The sequence below is a fragment of the Abramis brama genome (assembly GCF_963993115.1).
Source record: "Abramis brama genome assembly, chromosome: 7".
In the NCBI taxonomy this organism is placed as follows: domain Eukaryota; kingdom Metazoa; phylum Chordata; class Actinopteri; order Cypriniformes; family Leuciscidae; genus Abramis; species Abramis brama.
Genome location: NC_139969.1, coordinates 40,235,376 through 40,258,774, shown reverse-complemented (window position 1 = coordinate 40,258,774; position 23,399 = coordinate 40,235,376). Strand labels below are relative to the sequence as shown.

The 23,399-nt window shown below is 37.7% G+C and overlaps 2 protein-coding genes across 2 annotated transcripts in view; one reads left to right on the top strand and one right to left on the bottom strand.

Moving 5' to 3' along the window:
• The window catches only part of LOC311087548 (uncharacterized protein), a gene marked incomplete at its 3' end in the record, with an annotated part of 37,574 nt that overhangs the window by 2,727 nt on the left and 11,448 nt on the right, over positions 1-23,399 (top strand). The window contains exons 3-9 of the mRNA XM_084120873.1: positions 810-983; positions 17,323-17,342; positions 17,489-17,679; positions 18,347-18,462; positions 18,534-18,559; positions 18,717-18,757; positions 19,321-19,365. Coding sequence (XP_083976999.1) covers positions 810-983; positions 17,323-17,342; positions 17,489-17,679; positions 18,347-18,462; positions 18,534-18,559; positions 18,717-18,757; positions 19,321-19,365 — 613 coding nt within the window. The remainder of the gene's footprint in view (positions 1-809; positions 984-17,322; positions 17,343-17,488; positions 17,680-18,346; positions 18,463-18,533; positions 18,560-18,716; positions 18,758-19,320; positions 19,366-23,399) is intronic.
• Positions 4,690-11,479, bottom strand: LOC311087291 (uncharacterized protein). The gene is made up of 2 exons (XM_084120597.1): positions 11,442-11,479; positions 4,690-10,344 (listed from the first exon to the last, which is right to left on the bottom strand). Exon 2 carries the CDS (start codon positions 9,781-9,783, stop codon positions 7,891-7,893), a length of 1,893 nt encoding a protein of 630 aa, XP_083976723.1. The 5' UTR covers positions 9,784-10,344; positions 11,442-11,479; the 3' UTR covers positions 4,690-7,890.

The window sequence follows — 23,399 nt, the reverse complement described above, 5'->3', positions numbered from 1 at the left end:
TGGGGGAAATGCAATTATTTGCAATTAATTACAGCAAATTGTGCAATTAATTAGTTTTTTTTTTTAATCGATGCCCTAGTTTAAATATGTAATTCTGGTGATCAAAGGTGAGTTTTAAGGGATACAATTATTCACTGCAGGGGGACTTTAAAATATAATTTATTCCTGTGATCAAAGCTGAATTTTCAGCATCATTACTCATTCATTTTTTTCTTTCTTTTTTTTGAAAGATATTAATACTTTTATTCAGCAAGGATGTTAAATTGATAAAAAGTTAAGATTTATACTTATAGTACAGATTTATATTGTTTGAAAACATTTCTATTTTGAATAAATGCTGTTCTTTTTAACTTTTTATTAATCAATGAATCCTGAAAAAAGTATCACAGTTATAAAAGAAATAACTGTTTCCAACATTGATGATAAATCATCATATTATAATGATTTCTGAAGGATCATGTGACACTGAAGACTGGAGTAATGATGCTGAAAATTCATCTTTGATCACAGAAATAAATTATATTTAAAGTATATTAAAATAGAAAAACATTATTTGAAATTGTAATAATATTGCACAATATTACGATTTTTGATCAAATAAACTCAGGCTTGATGAGCATAAGACACTCCTATCAAAAGCATGAATAATAGTAATGTTTCTAAACCTTTGACCTGTACTGTGTATGAATTCAGCAGTTCCAGCTTGCATGATCAGAGCTGTAGAGTTAGGACTACACTGGTGCTGTGGAGCCTGTCCTGTTAGTTCTTCAGTGCATCTGTGATTGTGAAATGCCTGTCCTGTGCCGTAGCCGCTGTCATGGAGCTCAGTGCAGTCCTGCAGACCGAAAGACTACGCAAACCTCTTCCTGATCCCGCGTCCCTCGGGCCGGCGCCCCTAAAGCCCCCGAGACCCCCACGTGTGGACCTCCACAGATACAGGACTGGACGGCCCGGCAGAGACGCTGGTGAAACGCTCACGGCTGGTTTGTAGAAGTTCATTCACACACCTCACTACTTTTGCTTTTTTGAGTAGATTTTTGTGCATATAGTAATTTACCTCAGTGCAGCAATTAAATGGTTAAAGCCTAAGCTATGAGAAGTAAAATTAGGGGGTATTCATTCATATTCATGAAGCGCTCTGGATAAGAGGAATTATTCAGATTTAAAATAAAGTATTTTTTCCTGTATGTATATATATATATATATATATACACACACACACACACACACACACACACACACACACACACACACACACACACACTCTACCGGTCAAAAGTTTTGGATCTGTAAGATTTTTAATGTTTTTAAAAGAAGTCTCTTCTGCTCTCCAAGGCTGCATTTATTTGATTAAAAATACAAACAAAAACAGTAATATTGTGAAATATTATTCCAATTTAAATCAGCTGTTTTCTGTGTGAATGTATAGTAAAGTGTAATTTATTCCTGTGATCAAAGCTGAATTTACAGCATCATTACTCCAGTCTTCAGTGTCACATGATCCTTCAGAAATCATTCTAATATGATTATTTGAGGATCAAGAAACATTTATGATTATTCTCAATGTTGAAAACAGTTTTTTACATTTTTATTTCATGATGCTTTGATGAATAGAAAGTTCAAAAGAACAGCATTTATCTGAAATAGAAGCTTTTGTCACATTAAACACGACCCTTCAAAAGTTTGGGGTCAGTAAGAATTTTAATTTTGGGGGAAAGAAATCAAATAAATCAATACTTTTATTCATCAAGGATGAGTTAAACTGATCAAAAGTTACAGTAAAGACATTTATAATTTTAGATAATATTCTATTTTAAATAAATGCTGTTCTTTTGAACTTCCTATTCATCAAAGAATTTAGAAAAATTTGTACACAACTGTTTTCAACATTGATAATAATAATGAATGTTTTTTTAGCATAAAATCAGCATATTAGAGTGATTTCTGAAGGATCATGTGACACTGAAGACTGGAGTAATGATGCTGAAAATTCAGATTTCATCTGAGGAATAAATTACATTTTAAAATATATTAAAATACAAAAGTCATTTTCACAATTTCACAATATGACTGTTTTTTTGTTTGTTTTTTATCAAATAAATGCAGCCTTGGTGAGCAGAAGAGACTTCTTAAAAAACATAAAAAATCATACCGATCTAAAACTTTTGACCAGTAATTAATAAATAAATAAATAAATAAATATATATATATATATATATATATATATATATATATATATATATATATATATATATATATATACATACATATATATATATATATATATATATATATATATATATATATATATATATATATACATACATATATATATATATATATATATATACAGTGTGTGCAGAATTATTAGGCAAGTTGATTTTCTGATCATATTTTATTCCCAGGCACATTTTGCCAATTCCAAACCATATTAATCTTAATAACTACTATTAATTTTGTATTTAATCATTTATAAGTGATATATAATTGTTCATGAAGGCTGGAAATGAAAAACGCCTTAAATTCAGGTGTGCAGAATTATTAGGCAAGTTTTCTTTTACAGATAAAATAAGCCAAAAAAGAGATTTAACTAAGACTGAAAAGTCAAAAATTATTAAATCCCCATGAGAAGAATGCAATACTAATGTAATACTATAGATTGCAGTTAAGGCATGACCATTGGACAGTGAAATGCTCATTGGGTCAGCAGGGTCAGACAAATACAGGTGGAGAAGAAAAGACACGTTAACTGCAGAAGGATTAGGAATTAAGGTGAAGAATTAAGTGTGAAACCATCAGGAACCCTTTAGTCTTCAGCGCCACCATTTTCCAGAACTGCAACCTACCTGGAGTCTCCAGAAGAGCAAGGTGTCAGGGTCTCAGAGACTTGGGTTAGGCAAAGAAACCTAAAAAGTATGTACCCCCTCTTAATAAGAATCACAAGCTGAAGTGTTGTGAAATACATGAAGTTTTTTTATAGGCTTTATAGACAGACAGATTGAGAGTGACTCTTGAAGGACCAGCACCATATCCTCTTCTACCACCATTTGAAGAATTCATCTTCCAGAATCTGACAGTAAGTTTTGGGAGTTTATTTTTAGTCCATCTCCTACCCTGAAGTCCGTTTTGCAGAGATGGACTAAAAATTAACTCCCAAAACTTACTGTCAGATTCTGGAAGATGAATTCTTCAAATAGTGGTAGAAGAGGATGTGGTGCTGGTCCTTCAAGAGTCACTCTCAATCTGTCTGTCTATAAAGCCTTTAAAAAAACAGTCTTCATGTATTTTACTACACTTCAGCTTGTGATTCTTATTAAGTGAGGGTTCAATCTTTACCTAACCCAAGTCTCTGAGACCCTGACACCTTGCTCTTCTGGAGACTCCAGGTAGGTTGCAGTTCTGGAAAATGGTGGCGCTGAAGACTAAAAGGCTCCTGATGGTTTCACACTTAATTCTTCACCTTAATTCCTAATTATTTTGCAGTTAACGTGTGTTTTCTTCTCCACCTGTATTTGTCTGACCCTGCTGACCCAATGAGCATTTCACTGTCCAATGGTCATGCCTTAACTGCAATCTATAGTATTACATTAGTATTGCATTCTTCTCATGGGGATTTAATAATTTTTGACTTTTCAGTCTTAGTTAAATCTCTTTTTTGCTTATTTTGTCTGTAAAAGAAAACTTGCCTAATAATTCTGCACACCTGAATTTAAGGCGTTTTTCATTTCCAGCCTTCATGAACAATTATATATCACTTATAAATGATTAAATACAAAATTAATAGTAGTTATTAAGATTAATATGGTTTGGAATTGGCAAAATGTGCCTGGGAATAAAATATGATCAGAAAATCAAAAATCATACATACATACATACATACATACATACATACATACATACATACATACATACATACATACATACATACATACATACATACATACATACATACATACATACATACATACATACATACATACATACATACATAAATAAAAAAAAAAAAAAAAAATATATATATATATATATATATATATATATATATATATATATATATATATATATATATATATATATATATATATATATATATATATATTAATATATTAATATTAATATTAATATTAATATTAGAGCTGGGCGATTTTTTTTTTTTTTTTTTTTTTTTTTTTTTATAAAAAAAACCTCGATATTCGATGGCTGCGCCGCAGGGAGCGTGCTACGGAAATCCTGAAAGAAGATTTGGCGAATGCAAAATGTATGTATTGTACGCTATACTGAAGAAAAATCTAAAAAATCGATTTTTTGAAAATATGAATCGATTTGACCTACCAACTCGATTTTTAAATCAAATCGATTTTTTTTCCCAGCCCTAATATATATGTATATATATATATAGTGGTGAGATCTGGTATTTACCTCATTGCCTGATTAACCCCTATTTAGGTAATCTTTTGCTGTCAGGTCAGGTTCACTACACTGGCTAGTTTATTACACCAGTTAAATCTAAGGTATGTGCCTTAACACCATATACAACAATAACAATCATTGACTCAAAAGATCTCTCCTGCTTACCCTCTGGTGAAAGCTTCCTGGATCTCTTTTGTCCTGGTCAGGTGAAGATATACAAATGCCTATTTTATTGCTATTGAACTTTCTTTGTACAGCTGAAGTAAGACGAGAAAATACTTGTCTTTATAAAATAAAAGTTTATTTAAACAAAAGAGAAATATACTTGGTTACACAATAATCAAAAACTTGTTAGCAAATTATCAAAAGGTTACAGGTTATGATTCTTCAGCTAATCCATTCCCGGGGCAGTCCCGGAAAATGGATGAACAAAGAGTAACTTACTTCTAAGCAGTTCAAGCAAGCAATCTGATAAAGATAACCTGTTCCCGTCTTGAGCTTCTCAGGTTATAAAATAACAGCAGGCAAAAAGAAGGATCTGGAGACAATTCACTCTCTCTAGAGACGAACATCAGAAAATGAACACGCTTGAACATTCTTTTTCTGAGGTGTATATATACCCTAAACCACATACACTGTTCATGTTTTAGGCGTCTTTGGGTTTTTCCAGAGGAATTGAGGAAAACACAGTCTTGTGGCTTTTATGCTTAGCTTACACCATGCCATCCTGCATAGTTGCAGATAAGTCCTCTTGTGTCACTCTTATCTTTTTATGGTGTTTCCTTCCATTGTGCTTCTGTGTGTCTGTGTGTGTTTGTCTGAGTGTATTTGGAGGTACATTTAACTCTTTATTAAAATATTCCACTACACTCCCTCTCGGACGTCTAAATGCACGATTTTCCATCAGCACTCTAGGCACAATTATGTCAAATTCATCAAGTTTAACATTATAAACGTATACGGCAACCATGACCCAATCCAAGCAACATTCATAAAACCTGTCCTCAAGGAAGAACCCAGTTTTGCAAGACAGAAACTCATTGTTGTCTTGTACCACATCCTGTTCCTGCCCCCGCGGAGCCTGGTCCAACTGCACCAGATTCTGGTCATTCAGAGCCACCTCGGTCCCACTGGCCAAGTGTTCTAGGGTCAACACCCGTGGCTCCCACTGGGCCGGTGAAGACCTCTCCAGACAAATCTGCAGGATCGATAACAACAACATTTGTCCATTCACTCCAGCTTGTCTAGTTCCTCCATCGATACGTGTGAATGTCGACACTACAAGTGGTCTTGGTCACAGTCTCTCTGTGGCCTATCAATAGTTCTGTTTCTTCTTGCAACTCAACTACCCTCCACTTTTTTCCATCAATTAACTGCAGTGCCTCACAGGTCATGTGATGACTGTTGCCTGGGCTGAGCCAACTGGCCCCGCCTTTACAATAGGTTATATTTTTAATTTCCGCCATAGAGTAGCCGTTCTTACTAATACATTCTGAGCAGAAGTGTTCATATATATTAAGATCCCGTCCCCATGCCGTAATCATTAATGGAAAACATTTATATTTAAAACATGATTTGAAGATTTTGTGAACTTCATTGTAATGAGGTGGTTTCCTTTCTTCTATTACCTGCTGTGACAACACAGAATCAACAGTGAAATAAAAAAATAAAATAAAAACACAGAAAAACAGAAAATTCAATAATAGTAAACCTACAGATTAAAAATGTCGGTAGAAAAGAAAATCGCTCTTCTTTTTTTTTCTTTTTTTTTTCAAAAGTAAAATCTTAGAAAAAGTACAGTAAAATTTCAATCCACATTAACAGTTTTCAACCAATCTCCGTGAATTTGGAATGGTCGTTAATACCTATTAATGATTTTCTTATTAATAATTTTGGTTCTTGCAGGTACCTTGCAATCCCCGCCATTATCAAAATTACGAAATATAGCACAGTCGGCTGACTGGATTTTTTTAATATCCAATCTTATTGGTTTGACCTTATCAAACTCTTTTGGGCTTATCCAATGATTCTGGACTACAGAAACATCCTTTTTTATCAAACAATTTCATTCATCTATCTTGGTTATTTAAAAAAAGGGATGTTCCACAGTTTATACACATGTATAGTGTCCGATAAATTTGTTAGATCACTAATTTTATAGATTAAGCCTGTGCCTGGTTATGGCTTTTAAGTACAGTCCATCTTATCCTGGTTTTATTCCCTTGCACAGTTGGACTGTATAATAACGGGCCGTACAGGGCACTCTTATTAAAAGTACCTGTGCAGTTCCAAAATGATTTATCTATATATTTTATAAATCCTTTAAATGTATCTCTAATCCTTTCTGGGCCATATTTTGATTTGCTATTTAGAGATACAGTTTGGTTATAACAAAAAGCTACTCCTTTCTCATTGACATTACTACTTACAGCAAGGCCCAAGAATAATGCTAATATACTGGCCACCCATACAGTCATACAAGCCTGCAGGACTTTTCCTTGGTTGCGTCGGTCCTGACGCAATCCCCTGTACTTCCTCCTCAGACGAGTTCCTGGTACACCCATGTTTCTGCAATCACAAGATAAGAGAGAGAACAGGTTGCATCCTGCGCTTTCCCTAACTTCTTTTTACACCATTTGGCCAGTTTTTCAGCTGAGCTTGGTTCAGGCAGCCGGAGAGTCGATGGCTTTACCTTGACCCATGTAATCACTTGTGGTCGTTATCTGTGCCTGTACCTCCCACAGCTCACTGTTGCTTTCTGGCCCAAATTTGACTTTTACTCCACCTGTCCCTGCAAAAGTCTGTTGTGATCTTGCTCTGACAGTCAGTGATGTTTCTGTGACATAATGGCTATATTCTCTTGGCATAAAAATAGGGTATTCCTCCTGGAAATACATATTTATAATGATTTCTACCATTTCTACTTCAATCACTGTTTTCTCACATTTTCCTTGAACCTTATGGTAAACTGTGGTGTCCCCATTACGCTGTGATTGGCAATCCTTCTAATATTTCTAATATTATTGCCTGGCACACATTTGGGGAATTACGGTAATTAATCTGTCTGGAAACGTATCGTTTTCCCTCAAATGTAAAAGGAAAGCAAATGTCTACTTTCCTTGGCTAAAGGTATGGACCAAAATCCGTTAGCCAAGTAAATTTTAGATAAAATTTTACCTTCGTTTAATCCATTTGTAGCATCTTTTGCATTAATTAGCCATCTATTATCCGGTTCTGTTACTTTAGAGAATTGGAGAATTTGTTGGACAATTTTTCCCTATAGTTATTACCCCTTTTGCGGGATAGTTCGCTTATAGTCTCTATTTCTTTATAAGCGGTTTTATTTAATGGATATTGTCATTGTGGCGCTGGGATTCCTCCCAATATATCTAATATTTTTCCACAATCATTTTTAATATTGGCCGAATTTGTCTTTATATATTTTTCTAGTAATTTTCTTAACTCGTATCTTTGACTACTCTATCTATCGGTTCTGCTTTGGTTTCGTTTATTAATGTGGGCTTGTTTCTGCTCTTTGGTCAGTTTTGCCCATTTGTCAGGTTCTATATATGTAGTTCCTCTTTCACCCTCATTTCTATTATTTGATTTATCTTTAGGTTTCTGATAGGCAGTTTTTTGTTTGACTCTATCCCACTCTACTGGTTTATCTTTGTTTTGACCTGAGCTTTCTCTGGTCCTATTTCTTATCACTGTTGCCCTGTCATATCGGGCTGCAAATATAGACATTTTGGACCAGTCTGTTTCTGCTCCCCAGCCTGCTATCTCATGACATCCAGGTATTTCTATGGCTAGCTTTTTTAGTTTGGCTAACATTTTTCCCGCTGTCCACCCTTGTCTGGCTTTCTTTGAAAGGTATAGCCAAAGGCCTGCGGTTTTTACAAATTCTATGTCTTTCCTGAACTCAGCTTCCTCATCTTCACCTATCACCAGGGAGTGGTGTGCATTAAGGGCTTCCAGGCGTATGGATAATCCTGTATGATATGTTATCATGTGCTCTGCCAGGCTAGTTGAGGTACCTAGGGTTTTCCCCAGGTCAGCTACCATTTTTGCCTTAAGCATATTGTCATCTTTTGCCCTTGGGAATTTCATATTCTGCAGGAACTGGATGGCAGTGATACTGTCTCCTTTAGCCTGTCTAGCTGGATCTCGCCTAGGTTTAGAGACTATAACTTCTGAGTCAGATTCTGGTTGCGTCCTTCTCCTATTCTGCCTGGATACCGCAGCTAGGATGGACAAATCTATTTGTGGTTTAACTGACAAGGGCTTTTTAGGGCGCCTGCTCTCTTCCTCTTTATCAGAGTCTGAGCTTTCAGGTGAAGCAGGTTTCTGCGGTTTTCTTGAAACTTTACCCTTGGGGCGGGGAGCCTTGCTACGAGTGGCCTCCCGTAGTTTCCACACTTCCCTTATCGTCGGTTCATATTTATCTTTTGTATTGTCATCTAATAAAATATAACACAGGGCATTCTGCATACAATCTAGCTGTTCTGCTAACACGTAATATTTTACTCTTGTGCTAGTTCCCGGCATATCCATGATCTCATCCGCAGTAAGTCCACAAGCGAGCTGCATTATTTTCTGCCCTGGTCCCCTTAGTGCTGCTACTTGTGAGTTTAGCGGGTTAAACACATGACCAGGGTGGGTTAGAAATGTTATACCTCCCAGGGTGTTATTTTCCCTCTTATGCGAGCTGCTTCGACGTTCATTGGACTGACTTCTGGATTTTTTATTATTAACCCTACTCCTGCGAGGTGTTTCCTCATCTTCAGGATCCTCTGAACCTGAATTATGATTATGGTCTGTATTTACCTGCACTCTGGGTTTATTACCATTTAACTTTCTCCCTGTTGAAGATTGGTACGGTTTAAACCCTGTCTCTCTCATTTCCCATGATTCTCCCTCTCGACTGAACCCAGCTATGAGATTTCTTTGTTTGGGAATAGCTACTCCACATCCCTCGCCAGGGTCTCCACAGTCACGTCCTGTTGCTTCCCGATCAGTCTGATCTGATGGTGCGGGTGATCCAGCCGTGACTAGAGCGTCTGGGCATGGAATACCATTTCTAGTCACCACTATATTAGCTCCTCTAACGAGTGGTACGGTGACATCAGTGTCACCGATTTCTACTGTAACCTTATCCCCAGATCTTTTTGCGACAACCTCCCTGACCAGACGTCCTAGTCCATCCGAGTTGGATGTATAGATAGTATGATCAACGGTTAGGAATTCTCTCCCTTCTGCTCTCCCTGCTTCGTTTTGTAGCCCATTTAGTTGATCTTGTGGGAGTAGAGTGATATTAGTTATTTTATCCATGACTGTGCATCTACTCCTATGAGAATACTTAAAATAGTCCATGCAATGGAGTCCTCTCTTTGCTTGAGGGTGTGTTTAGGTGCTCTCTGGTCCTACAGCGCTGTCCTCGAGACTTACCTCTGGCACGCTTAACCATAAATCAACCCCTATTTAGGTAGTCTTTTGCTGTCAGGTTTACTGTGATGGATTCACGATTAAGACCGTTCCCAATTATCTTAAAACCATGCTCAAAGTTTATCGAGATAATCTCGCGGTAACTAAAGAGCCTATCCTTTAGTCGTGTCCTCAAGAAGTTAGATGATCAGCCTATACAAGTTAATATTCTATTATAAAAATAATAGATTGATTTACCTGTATTATAAGTCTATCTTTTGTGGTACTACTTAAACCTTTTTTACACTATAACAACAACCTTGTTACATGCTGCCTCTTTGGCTAGGCTATATGATCAAATCAGAACACTTGGTAATTATTCTTGTATCAAAAATAATGCTCACCCCTCGTGTGTCTCCTCCAGGAAGGATTTCCTGATCCAGGCAGAAGAAAACTGTACTCCAATGATCCAAGGTCCAGTCAGATGATTATAGTAAATGTTTTAACAAACTGTATTAAAATAATCAAATGAAAAGAATACTTGTTACAGATTATAAATGAGTACTAACTGACAGATGTAAAAATAGCTAAAGCTAGTGGGCTTCTTGCGTCTAGTAAAGCTAGCGTACTAGATTGTTGGTAGCAAGGAAGAGCAATAAATCTTCCTTTGTTTGCTTCTTATATAGTCTTGAATTCGGCTGAATTCAGGTCCTGCCTTTGAATTGTTTTCCACTCACACTTTTACAGCATAGCTCTAAACAGACTCTCTAACCGTCTTTGATACTAATCTTCCGCACAAGCTCAAGCATCTCCGCTTCTGACATCATCTCACAGAAAGTGGGTGACTTCCTGTTCCAGAAGCAGCCGCAGGAAATGTCATTCTGATATGGGCCTCTCGCTACATCACTACACTGGCTTGTTTATTATACCAGTTAAATATAAGGCATGTCCCTTAACACATATACAACAATAACAATCATTGACTCAAAAGATCTCTCATGCTAACCCTCTGGTGAAAGCTTCCTCTCTCTAGAGATGAACATCAGAAAATGAACACACTTGAACATTCTTGTTCTGAGGTGCGTGTGTATATATACACCCTAAACCACATACATTGTTCATGTTTTAGGCCACTTTGGTTTTTTCCAGAGGAACTGAGAAAAACGCAGTCTTGTGGCTTTTATGCTTAGCTTACACCATGCCATCCTGCATAGTTGCAGGTGTTTCCTTCCATTGTGCTTCTTGTGTGTCTGTGTGTGCGTATGTCTGTGTATTTGTGTATACCTGCGTATTGCGATGGATAATCACGATTAATACCGTTCCAAATTATCCTACATCCTATCCAGGACATATAGATAATCTCGTGGTAACTAAAGAGCCTATCCTTTAGTCGTGTCCTCAAGAGTTAGGCGATCAGTCTAATACAAATTCGTATTCTATTATAAAGATAATAGATTTCCCCTTTATATTATAAGTCTACCTTTTAAGGTACTCTTCAACCGTGTTCGCTATACAACAATAACCCTGTCATAAGCTGCCTCTTTGGCTAGGCTTTATTAATCAATCAAATCTCATAGTGATTATTCTTATATCAAAAGATTGCTCACCCTCTTGTTGTTTCCTCCAGTTAGGATCTTCCTGATCCAGATAGAAGAGTGTGACACGTACCCAAGAATCCAAGGTCCAGTCAGATGATTATAATAAATGTTTAACAATATTTATTAAAATAATCAAATGAAAAGAATACTTGTTACAGATTATAAAATGAGTACTAACTAACAGAGAGATACTAGCTAGGCTTAAAGCTTCTTGCATCTGATAACTGCTGGTGTATCAGACTGGAGATTGCGAGGAAGAGTCCTGTCCAGGTCTCTTCTTTTATAGTCTGAATTCAGCCGTCTTCTTCATGACTGCTGTCTCTACAAGTGTAGTCCTGCTATTTCTGTGCAAGCGTGACTGTCTAGCCAGCGGCTTGTTCTCCAGCAGCTGAAGATACAACAGTTCCTTTGTATTTGTGGATAATGACTCTTGTCACTGCTCTATCATGTGATTTGAGAGATGCAGAGATGAACAACAACCTCTGTTCAGCAGAACACTTTTAGGTGTGTGTGTGTGTGTGTGTGTGTGTGTGTGTGTGTGCTGTCAACATTAACGCATGTGAAAATATGTCCAGTGTCAGTATTACTATCAGTGATCCTGGCCTTCATTCTTAAAAATACATCATTAAACAAGTATTTAAAATATACTGTCTTTATGTTATTTCTACATTTATTTGGAGATTATTGCATAATCAAATATATTAAAGTATACAACCTTAGATGTTCTTAATCACAATTAATCAGAAAAAATGTGATTTAATGTAGTTATTTTTTTAAATGTTAAAATTCAGCTTTGATCACAGGAATAAATTACATTTTAAATATAGTCAAATAGAAAAGTTATTTAAATTGTAATGTAATTTCTCAATATTACTGTTTTTACTGTATTTTTGATAAAATAAATGCAGGCTTGGTGAGCAGAAGAGACTTTCAAAAACAAAATAACCTTAACTGGTAACTTGCGTGTGTGTATGTATATACTGTGTGTATATATATATGTGTATATAATATAAATGGTTTATTAGCCTAACTATTAGGGCTGTGTATTGGCAAGAATCTGGCGATACGATACGCACTGTGCATAAGGCGATATATTGGGATTTTTTTAAAGTAGGACTATAATTTTAGAAAAAGTAATATTTAAAAAAATAAATGATGTGCATAATTCAAAGAAGTTTACTTTAGGTAAACAATTCAGTACACAGAAAATCAAACTGCCAGTTTGGGATTGTGGTTCACTGGTTCTTATTGAGCAAATGTTTATATGCTCAAGTAGGCAATAATAAAAGAAAATACAGCCCCTGTCACAATACATAACACACACACATTATGTGCAATCCGGAAAAAGAAAAGACATCTGTCTGTCAATAAAAAAAAAAATGCTTGCACTATTCCTAGGACACAGGGTACATCCAACACGTTTTGTGAATATAGAAAATACATCGCCCCTGCCCTGACTGTGACATCTAGGCTAATGCATAACACATTAGGTGCAATCTGTCCTTAAAAAAAATGCTTGCACTATTATTCATACACAGGGTACATCCAACACATAACACTTAGTGTTACAAAAACACGATTCCTAAAGGAAACATTTAGGAATGTAACACTAATTATTAAATCAATGAAAAGGGAAGCTTATTTAATCTCAAGGTTTTTGTGGAGGAAAACCAGCTCAGGCTTTAAGACACTTCTCTGTGCATTAACAATATCTCCTGTAGAGGAGAAAACTCTCTCCGAAGAGACACTTGTACTGGGAATGCAAAGAAAGTGCTTCGCTGCTTTGGATAGGTGAGGGTACTCGTGCTCATGGGACGTCCACCAGCTGAGAGGGTTCTCTGGAAGTGGCAAAGGGGGTTCTTGCCGAAAACGTTTAACCTCAGCTGTTGCAGTGTAATGTGCAGATTTTGGCGTTGCATTGTTTTTGGTGGAGGCAAAAGTAGGTCCAAGCAAGTCTGCCAAAGCACATGAGCTCCTTGGTCTCTCGCTGGGGGACCGGGTGGACACAGGGCCGTCCTCGTAGTTCGGCTGATCAGCCTCCTCTGACCGGCCCGTTTCCTCCACTGGACTTTCTACCTCCCCTTGCTGCTGAAAAACATCAAATCAAACTAGTATTAGTTTTACAGTAAATTTATGTACACAACACTAAATTTTATCTTAGCCCAAATTCATCCTATTTTTTTTTATTATTTTTTTTATTCTTTATTTAAACATTTTTACATTTATAACGATGTACAACAAAGCCCAAGATCCGCCCACAATCATACAATATAGAGATGAAACTTAATAAATTAAAATGAAATAATAAAGTGACAAGAAAATATATAGGAGGATACATAATTCATCCTATTTTTGTACATGGATTCAGGTCCAATTAAATGGAGATTATATTACTATTTATTTACACTTTAGGCTTAATGTGATCATATATTATTTCCTAATAATATTTAAACATAATATTTCCTTTGTGTGTGTATTTGATGTATTTATTTGTACTTGCATTCTGTTGCTTGGTGAGGTCATCCACCACAGCATCAGTTATTGTGAAGTCGACGTCATTGGCCTCTGCTTCGGAGAGAAAGGGTCGATCCTTAAACCGAGGATCAAGAGCTGATGCCATTCGCAGTGTATCCTGTTCATCACCAGCATATCTCTCTCCCAGATCTTTTGCTATAGCAGCCTTGATACTCTTCACGGTTTGTGTGTCATCCAGGTGTTCTTCTGTGCCCATGACAAGCTTTGCATAAAGTGGTGCAATGATGGAAACAGTTAGGCATGCTCTCCTCTGACATCACTAAGGTAGCATCCTTCATGGGCTCGAGTGCCTTGAGTACTGCTTCAGCACATGCAACGTCAGCATCCGTGCTGTGAATATATCCTTCTACAGCAGAACGTCAGTGTGAATATATCCTTCTACGGCGTAACGTCAGTGTGAATATATCCTTCTACAGCATAACGTCAGTGTGAATTAGGGCTGTCACGATGTTGGATTTTTCACACCACGGTTATTGTGGCCAAAAGATTTCACGATATCGATATATCGCGATATCTATAGAATCTTTTATTTTTACTTTGATTATAGTTTTTCTTTTTTACACAACAAACATAAGGATACTGATAAACACAAGGCACATGCATTACTTCTTGTATACTCAATCTATGGCAAATTTTTGTGAAGGAAGACAAGCATGTGAAGTTGTGAAGTATGTGAAGTCTGGTTTCAAACTGAAGCGAAACACTGTCTGAATGTTTCCTGAAGAACTGAAAAGCTCTTAAACCTGTTGTGCTGGCGTCATGCAGATAGCAGATTTGAACAAAAAAAATCAAGTGCAAATACAAATGCAAAAATAAGATGAGTAAAGAAATGGGATATATGATCACAGAAACAGTTAACAGGTTAATGTCACGTTTCCCATTCCATGACTAGTAAAATAATCGCAATTTACTCTCTATAAAATTGCGAAATCCGCAGAGTGATGGACAAGGAGATGGGTAAAAAGGTTGGTGGCTACACATTCTGCAGATTGGGTTTAAGGGGATCGCACACCGGACGAGAAGTGCCGCGACGCGTCTAAGACAACTCGAAGTATATCGCACACCGGACGCGCACTTTCTCAGTTTATGGCCAGCAATACTGTTACGTTTAAGGACATTATGAAATGAAGATAATGTCTGTCTGTACTATGTTATGACTGTACTGTACAATTAAATACAATAGTTGCTGAGTCTGCGATCTGAACACTTTACCTCAGAGCATCCATTAACTGAAGACGTGCGCTTCTCGTCCGGTGTGCGACCCCCTTTAAGGAGATGTTTTCTTTAGGAGATGTTGTGAGCTTAATTTTTTCGGGTGTGGACAGAGTGTTTCACTCTCTCGCTCAGACAACATTCTTCTCAGATTAGCTGCGCGGGCGCGCGCTGCGTCGTCTTCTTCTTAGATAGGTGTCAACGGGTGCAATACAGACACCTGAGAGGTCAACCAGGAACTGGCGCTGGAGTATTTACATGTCATGTTATCATAAGAGTCCTGGTCATTTTAAACATCGTGGTTATCGCCAATACCGGTATATTGTCACTCTCTAAATTAACACGATGTCGATATTTCATGCTTTGAATATCATGATTATCGTAAACACCGGTATATTGCGACACCCCTAGTGTGAATATATCCTTCTACGGCAGAACGTCAGTGTGAATATATCCTCCTCGCTCTTGCGGACCTCTGTTGACAGGAGTGCTGCACAGATGCTCTAAAAAATTTGTCCACCGTATCATACGAGCTGTTCCACCTTGTAACAACGTCTGTGATTAGTCTGTGCTTTGGTAGCTTGAGCAGGTCCTGATTTTGTTTAAGCTGGTGGCTAGCTATGGTGCTGTGTCTGAAAAATGCAGTGACACGTCTGACCCTGCCAAGCGGTTGCTAGGGTATTCTGAGTGGTTGCTATGGTGTTGCTAGGCGGTTGCTAAGGTATTTTGGGTGGTTGCTAGGTGGTTGCTAGGGTGTTCTGGGTGGTTGCTATGGTGTTGCTAGGCAGTTGCTAGGATGTTATGTGCGGTTGCTAGGGTGTTCTGGGTGGTTGCTATGGTGTTGCTAGGCGGTTGCTAAGGTATTTTGGGTGGTTGCTAGGCAGTTGCTAGGGTGTTCTGGGTGGTTGCTATGGTGTTGCTAGGCGGTTGCTAAGGTATTTTGGGTGGTTGCTAGGCAGTTGCTAGGGTGTTCTGGGTGGTTGCTAGGCGGTTGCTAGGGTGTTTTGGGTGGTTGCTAGGCGATTGCTAGGGTGTTCTGGGTGGTTGCTAGGCGGTTGCTAAGGTATTTTGGGTGGTTGCTAGGCGGTTGCTAGGGTATTATGGGTGGTTGCTAGGCGGTTGCTAGGGTGTTTTGGGTGGTTGCTAGGCGGTTGCTAGGGTGTTTGGGTGGTTGCTATGGAACCAAGTACCTCTTTCAGTACGGCAGCGACGTTCTCTCCGGTGTGGCTGTCGTACATCGCTCTCGTCTGCAGTACACAGGATTCCAGCTTCCACTCGTCAGTTATGTGATGAACCGTAAGTGTCACATGACTCAGTCGCCCTAGACGTCCAAGCGTCACATGTCAAGGCAACCTTCTCAGCTAAAGCTAGACATTCCAGCACGTTTGTTTTAACCTCCCTGTAAAGATTGGGCACAGCGATATCAGTGATGTGTTGCTGGGACGGTATAGTGTAACGAGGCTCCATTGTTTGCACCATATAACGGAAACCTTCGTTTTCAGCCACACTGAGCGGGCGCGTGTCTTTACAAATGAAATAAACTACCGCCTGGGTTATTTTGGCTGCACGAGTTGAAGTCGTTGGTAATTTGTGCGTTTGAACTTGAGCAAGGCTGAGTTGAGTTGTGAGGGGTCGACTCGTTTAGCTTGCTGTTCGCTTAACTGAGTGTCTGAATGGTGTCTTGCTAAATGTGCCCTCAAATTCGTGGTATTACCAGAGTACTTGATTTTTCCCAGACACAGATTACAAACTGCATGGCTCCTGTTGATATCGGCAGTGCCCTCTTTACTCTGGAAACCAAAATGATTCCACACTTCAGCAGGGAATGCAGCGGGAGCCGGTCTTACACATGAATATTTTTTACTATGAATATTTTTCATGAAAAAAATAAACATGAGGAAAAAAAAATCGATATTGCGTTTTTGAAAATCGATACAGTATTGCAAAATAAAATATCGCGATACTCAAGTGTATCTTTTTTTTTTTTCTTACAGCCCTACTAACTATAGGAGGTTTGTGCAAAATATCAGTTTGTGCATTAATGTATCTTATGATGATGTATCTTGAGCTTGAAATGCAGCTCATCCATTCAGAATAATGTCGTTTCAGGAGCTGATTTCAGGCTTATTCTCTGTTTTTCCAGAACCGGAGCCTGAGATTTCTGCCACCGCTGAAACTTGAGCACACAAGTTTACCTCCTCCCGAATTCCCAGATTTCGACGTGTTTGCAGCAGAAGGTGACGCTATCGATCTGGCAGCCCTGGAGTTAGAGGCCACAGAGTTCCCCGACTCCTTGCCTCCTCCGCCAGAGGAACACACCGGCCCGGATACACAGGCTCTCCCGGTCACGTTCTCCAGGAGAGACTGGCCCACAGGACACGCCGTCAGGAGACGTTCTCACTCAGTCCTCAGAGCAAGCCACAAGCGCAGGCATCTTGGCGACCTCTGACCTCAAAATGAACGGATCACACACTGAACACCAGCTTCCATCACAACCAGTGTAAACGTTTCTTTTGTCTCATTATGTGGGATCTTCCTGAAATACGTATTAACAATGTTAAGTTGCATAATTCCCTCACGGGTCAAAATGACCCGAAGCCTTAAAATTATACTTTTTTTTTTTTTTTGGTCCAGAAAGCTTATTTTATTTCATCTTTATATATTTTTTTAATGCATTTTAGATTTATTTTTTATTTTATTTACCTTTATATTACTAGATTTGATCAATAAATAATAAATAAATAGTAATTTTAGCACATTCCTCACATTCTTTCAACCTAAATTCAAAATGACTCACAATTTCATGCATAAGCCTTTTGCTTTGTTTTTATAGCATTTTTAGGTTTTTCTACGTGTACTGAAGCATTCCTCGCATTCATTTCATTCCTAAGGGGGTCAAGGTGACCCGAGAGGGAAGGATTTGTTACTTTAAATTACAACCACAGAACTCCTCGAATCCATAATTATTTTTTTGTGTGTATTCGTGGTTCAAGTGTGACTAAAGTCCTGGGGTCTTGGTCTCTGATGAACACTCAATAAAAATAAAAATAATAATAATAAAAAATTCCGGGTCAGAATGGGAAGGATGAGAGTTGAGGTTTAAACTTGTATCTTTAATATTGCCGAACAGACTTCATCTCATCGATATGTTCTTCTTTTCCCCTCAGTTTTCCTAAGGAAAGGCATTTGCATGGGACATTTGACAATGTTTATGAGGATGTGGAGACTGTTCACAAATTTTATTTTGCTCAAAACTCGTTCAAGAGTAAAGGAGCTCCTAAAAGTGAGTATTATGTTAGCAGTGCAGCTCTAGTCAATGAGTGGAGGATAATGACTGATGCGTTTCTCCTTCAGATCCGTACGCTGATAACGGCCATGTGGTGAGGGATTCACTCTTATAGTTGCCATTTATTAAAGAATTGTTCATTTGCATGAAATATTATGTTTGATATATCATGATGCATGTGTCTTTGCCAGCTTGAGCAATGCTAATAATGATGTGTATTATTTCTGTTGATCTCTTGATTTGTTTGACAGAAAGAAGAGATTTGGAAGAATATATGGCATGTCTCTCAGTGGTTTGTCAGCACTTATTTCACTCTGCTGCTGTCAGGAAACTGATGATAAATGTGGTTTTCAAATGCTGCACAGTTTAAGAAAAGAGCACACTGCAAAAAATGCTTTTCTTGCGTAGTATTTTTGTCTTGTTTCCAGTCCAATTATACCTAAAAATATACCAATCCAAATCTACCACTCATCTAGTAAGTGCGCCCCATCTAGGTACTTTTACTAGATGAGTGAAATGCCAAAAGATATTATGTCTTGTTTTCTAGAGAAATAAATCAAAATTAAGTGAGTTGTTGCTTAAAAAAAAGCAAAATTATCTGCCAATGGGGTCAGAAAAATAATCTTAATTCTAACAGAAACAAGATAATTTTTCTTACTTGTTTTATGCAAAAATTCATTTGATTTTGATTTATTTCCCCAGAAAATAAGGTATAAGATCTTATGGCATTTTATGACTTTAGTAAATGCCTCTTGATTTAAGAATTTCTTTTAATATTTGGACTGGAAATGAGACAAAAGCATTTTTTGCAGTGCATACTTTTGTTTTTGTTGTTTTTCCCCTCGCGATGTGAAGGTCTAATACAGCTGAAGATCACAATGGCCACAGTCATCACGAAAGGTATTATGAGATTTGTTTTGTTTTGTGACTGAAGATACATGTACTCTACTGTAATCTGTGAAAACTAAATCTCATTACTATAATGTGGGTAAAAAATGTCCTTTAAAGAATCTAATGATAAACTCAAACACATCCCATGTCCTCAGCAGATTCTTTGAGGGAGGACAAGATTTTGAAGAATTGGAGGTTTAGATTTGAGAACAACGCATTGATGTAAATTATGAGAGAAAACGTTCTTAATGGTTCAAGTAAAAACTAGTATTCATTTTCTCCACAGAGAAATAGATTTTCACAGAAACCTTATAAACCTTTATATTCAGCCCTGCTGTGAGCTACGAGATGTTAATCGATGGCATTTGCTTCTGTTGAGGCCGTCAGCTCACATTATTTCAGCTTATTTTTAAGATTGATTAACAGCAGAATTCCTGGTGAAAATTACATTACCCATGATGCTGTGCAGAAAATTACACCAATCAGAGTCTCGAAACAAGCAAAACGCACCAAAAGATCCGGCCAATCCCATGAAGCATTTTGAGTCAGTCTCCCTACGCTATTAAGATATATGTACAGTGAGGAAAATAAGTATTTGAACACCCTGCTATTTTGCAAGTTCTCCCACTTAGAAATCATGGAGGGGTCTGAAATTGTCATCGTAGGTGCATGTCCACTGTGAGAGACATAATCTAAAAAAAAATATCCAGAAATCACAATATATGATTTTTTAACTATTTATTTGTATGATACAGCTGCAAATAAGTATTTGAACACCTGTCTATCAGCTAGAATTCTGACCCTCAAAGACCTGTTAGTCTGCCTTTAAAATGTCCACCTCCACTCCATTTATTATCCTAAATTAGATGCACCTGTTTGAGGTCGTTAGCTGCATAAAGACACCTGTCCACCCCATACAATCAGTAAGAATCCAACTACTAACATGGCCAAGACCAAAGAGCGGTCCAAAGACACTAGAGACAAAATTGTACACCTCCACAAGGCTGGAAAGGGCTATGGGGAAATTGCCAAGCAGCTTGGTGAAAAAAGGTCCACTGTTGGAGCAATCATTAGAAAATGGAAGAAGCTAAACATGACTGTCAATCTCCCTCGGACTGGGGCTCCATGCAAGATCTCACCTCGTGGGGCTCAATGATCCTAAGAAAGGTGAGAAATCAGCCCAGAACTACACGGGAGGAGCTGGTCAATGACCTGAAAAGAGCTGGGACCACCGTTTCCAAGGTTACTGTTGGTAATACACTAAGACGTCATGGTTTGAAATCATGCATGGCACGGAAGGTTCCCCTGCTTAAACCAGCACATGTCAAGGCCCGTCTTAAGTTTGCCAATGACCATTTGGATGATCCAGAGGAGTCATGGGAGAAAGTCATGTTGTCAGATGAGACCAAAATAGAACTTTTTGGTCATAATTCCACTAAACGTGTTTGGAGGAAGAAGAATGATGAGTACCATCCCAAGAACACCATCCCTACTGTGAAGCATGGGGGTGGTAGCATCATGCTTTGGGGGTGTTTTTCTGCACATGGGACAGGGCGACTGCACTGTATCAAGGAGAGGATGACCGGGGCCATGTATTGCGAGATTTTGGGGAACAACCTCCTTCCCTCAGTTAGAGCATTGAAGATGGGTCGAGGCTGGGTCTTCCAACATGACAATGACTCGAAGCACACAGCCAGGATAACCAAGGAGTGTCTCTGTAAGAAGCATATCAAGGTTCTGGCGTGGCCTAGCCAGTCTCCAGACCTAAACCCAATAGAGAATCTTTGGAGGGAGCTCAAACTCCGTGTTTCTCAGCGACAGCCCAGAAACCTGACTGATCTAGAGAAGATCTGTGTGGAGGAGTGGGCCAAAATCCCTCCTGCAGTGTGTGCAAACCTGGTGAAAAACTACAGGAAACGTTTGACCTCTGTAATTGCAAACAAAGGCTACTGTACCAAATATTAACATTGATTTTCTCAGGTGTTCAAATACTTATTTGCAGCTGTATCATACAAATAAATAGTTAAAAAATCATACATTGTGATTTCTGGATTTTTTATTTTAGATTATGTCTCTCACAGTGGACATGCACCTACGGTGACAATTTCAGATCCCTCCATGATTTCTAAGTGGCAGAACTTGCAAAATAGCAGGGTGTTCAAATACTTATTTTCCTCACTGTATATACTATATGCGCATTCTGCAAAAAACGTAAACTATATGGTGTGTGAATATTTCTTTCACAATATGTGAAAGTAGTTTAATATTAGAAAGACAAAAAAATGTCCAGGGTGCTCAGGGAGTTCAATAAAAAAGTGTTTGAAGGTGCTCTTTGGGGTCGGGAATTCAAATAAATGTAGGAAAGAGAAGATCCAAGGCACTCTTCTTCAAAATTATTTTAAAAGCCTTTATTTAACTGGCTTATTTTTAAGATTGATTAACAGCAGAATTAATTAATTGCAATACTACTTTTGTGGTATACAGGTTATCATGCAAATGTGGATGCTTTTATGTAGGCCGGACCAAGAGAAAGTCCACTGAGGAAAGTCCTCAAAGACAGAGTATCGGAGCATAAAAATGCCATTAGAAAAGCTAATTTAGATTATGGCAAAACACTTCCAAAATGTGCACAATAGTAATCCAGAAGGCCTAATGGTTGAGGGTTTAGAAACGATTAAAAAGAGTATTCGGGGTGGTGTCCGATTAAAATTACTTTTACAGAGAGAAACATTCTCTCTCTCTCTCTCTCTATATATATATGAGCTACAGGCCACAGTAAACCCTATAGCCTACTTTTGTCTTTCATCATCATTTTTTTTTTGTCTTTGGATTCAGTTTGCAATGTAGCCACCTAGTGGACTTTCTCTGTATGTGCATGTATTATGTCACTCAATTGTGTTTCTAATTAGCACACATAAAAGAGGAAGTTGTTTGGTTGGAAAGCACACCCTGAAGAAGGCTGTTTGTGCCGCTACGCGTGGGTTGCTTTTTTCCCCCCCATGTCTTTTAAATTGTCTACCATGATATAGCCAGTTAAATAAAGGCTTTTTAAATAATTTTGAAGAAGAGTGCCTTGGATCTCTTTCTCTTTCCTACATGTAGTTTTAAATTAATTTATTATTAATTCAGTTATGCTGTCTGCAATGCTTCATGAGATTGTAGTTCTTTCTCACTAAAGCCATTAAGTTCTCAGTCTTGTACCTTTTGTCTTTTTGTCCAATTTTCTAAAGTTTTTTTTTTTTTTTGCTTCAAATCAAAGTTTGTAATGTTGTGGTTCTCGTAGCTGGTTGGTTTGGTTCATGGCTTATAACGCTTTAGCGAAGACTTTTTTAAAAATCCCAATGGGAGAAATAAATGGAGAAAATACTTCCATAACCAACGCCGCTAAAAAAGCAGGCGCTAATGCACACTATAGTCATGAAAATAGCTCTTCTGGACAGGCTATAGTACGGTCACATGCCCTTTTGGCCCAGTCATGCCATTAGATCCATTGGTCTAAATCTGGTACATCAGATTTAGTTTTCTGAGACGCACCTTTTTTATTGTTTCAAATTCTGTTGATTTGTCACAAAGATATTATCTAGAAGTTTTGCTGAATTTGCAAAAACGACTTGTAATAGTACCAGTAAGAATGTGTTTAATATGTATACAGTCAGCAATGTTTTGCCTTGTTTTCCATCATTTTCCAGCAAAAGTGTGGAGTTAAAAAAAAAAAAAAAAAAAAAAAAAAATCTTAATAAATCAGGCTTTTGTGTTGAGGCCAGTGAAAATGTTGTCTGAGCAAGCAAAAATATATAATTATTACCTTAAAATAACTGGATTAATTTCAATTATATTAAATATGATTATAATTTTATGTCTTTCTTATGATTTCTTATTATTGGGAGTTTTTCACTTGGACATGAGATGTATGCTTATATACGTAACTTGTAACACATGTAAATGTTTCATTGCTAAAAACACAGCCAATCTGGTGATTTACCAACTGAGACTCTGAGCAAAGCTTGTTCCTCATAGACGCTGACCTGCTAAAACATGTGTGA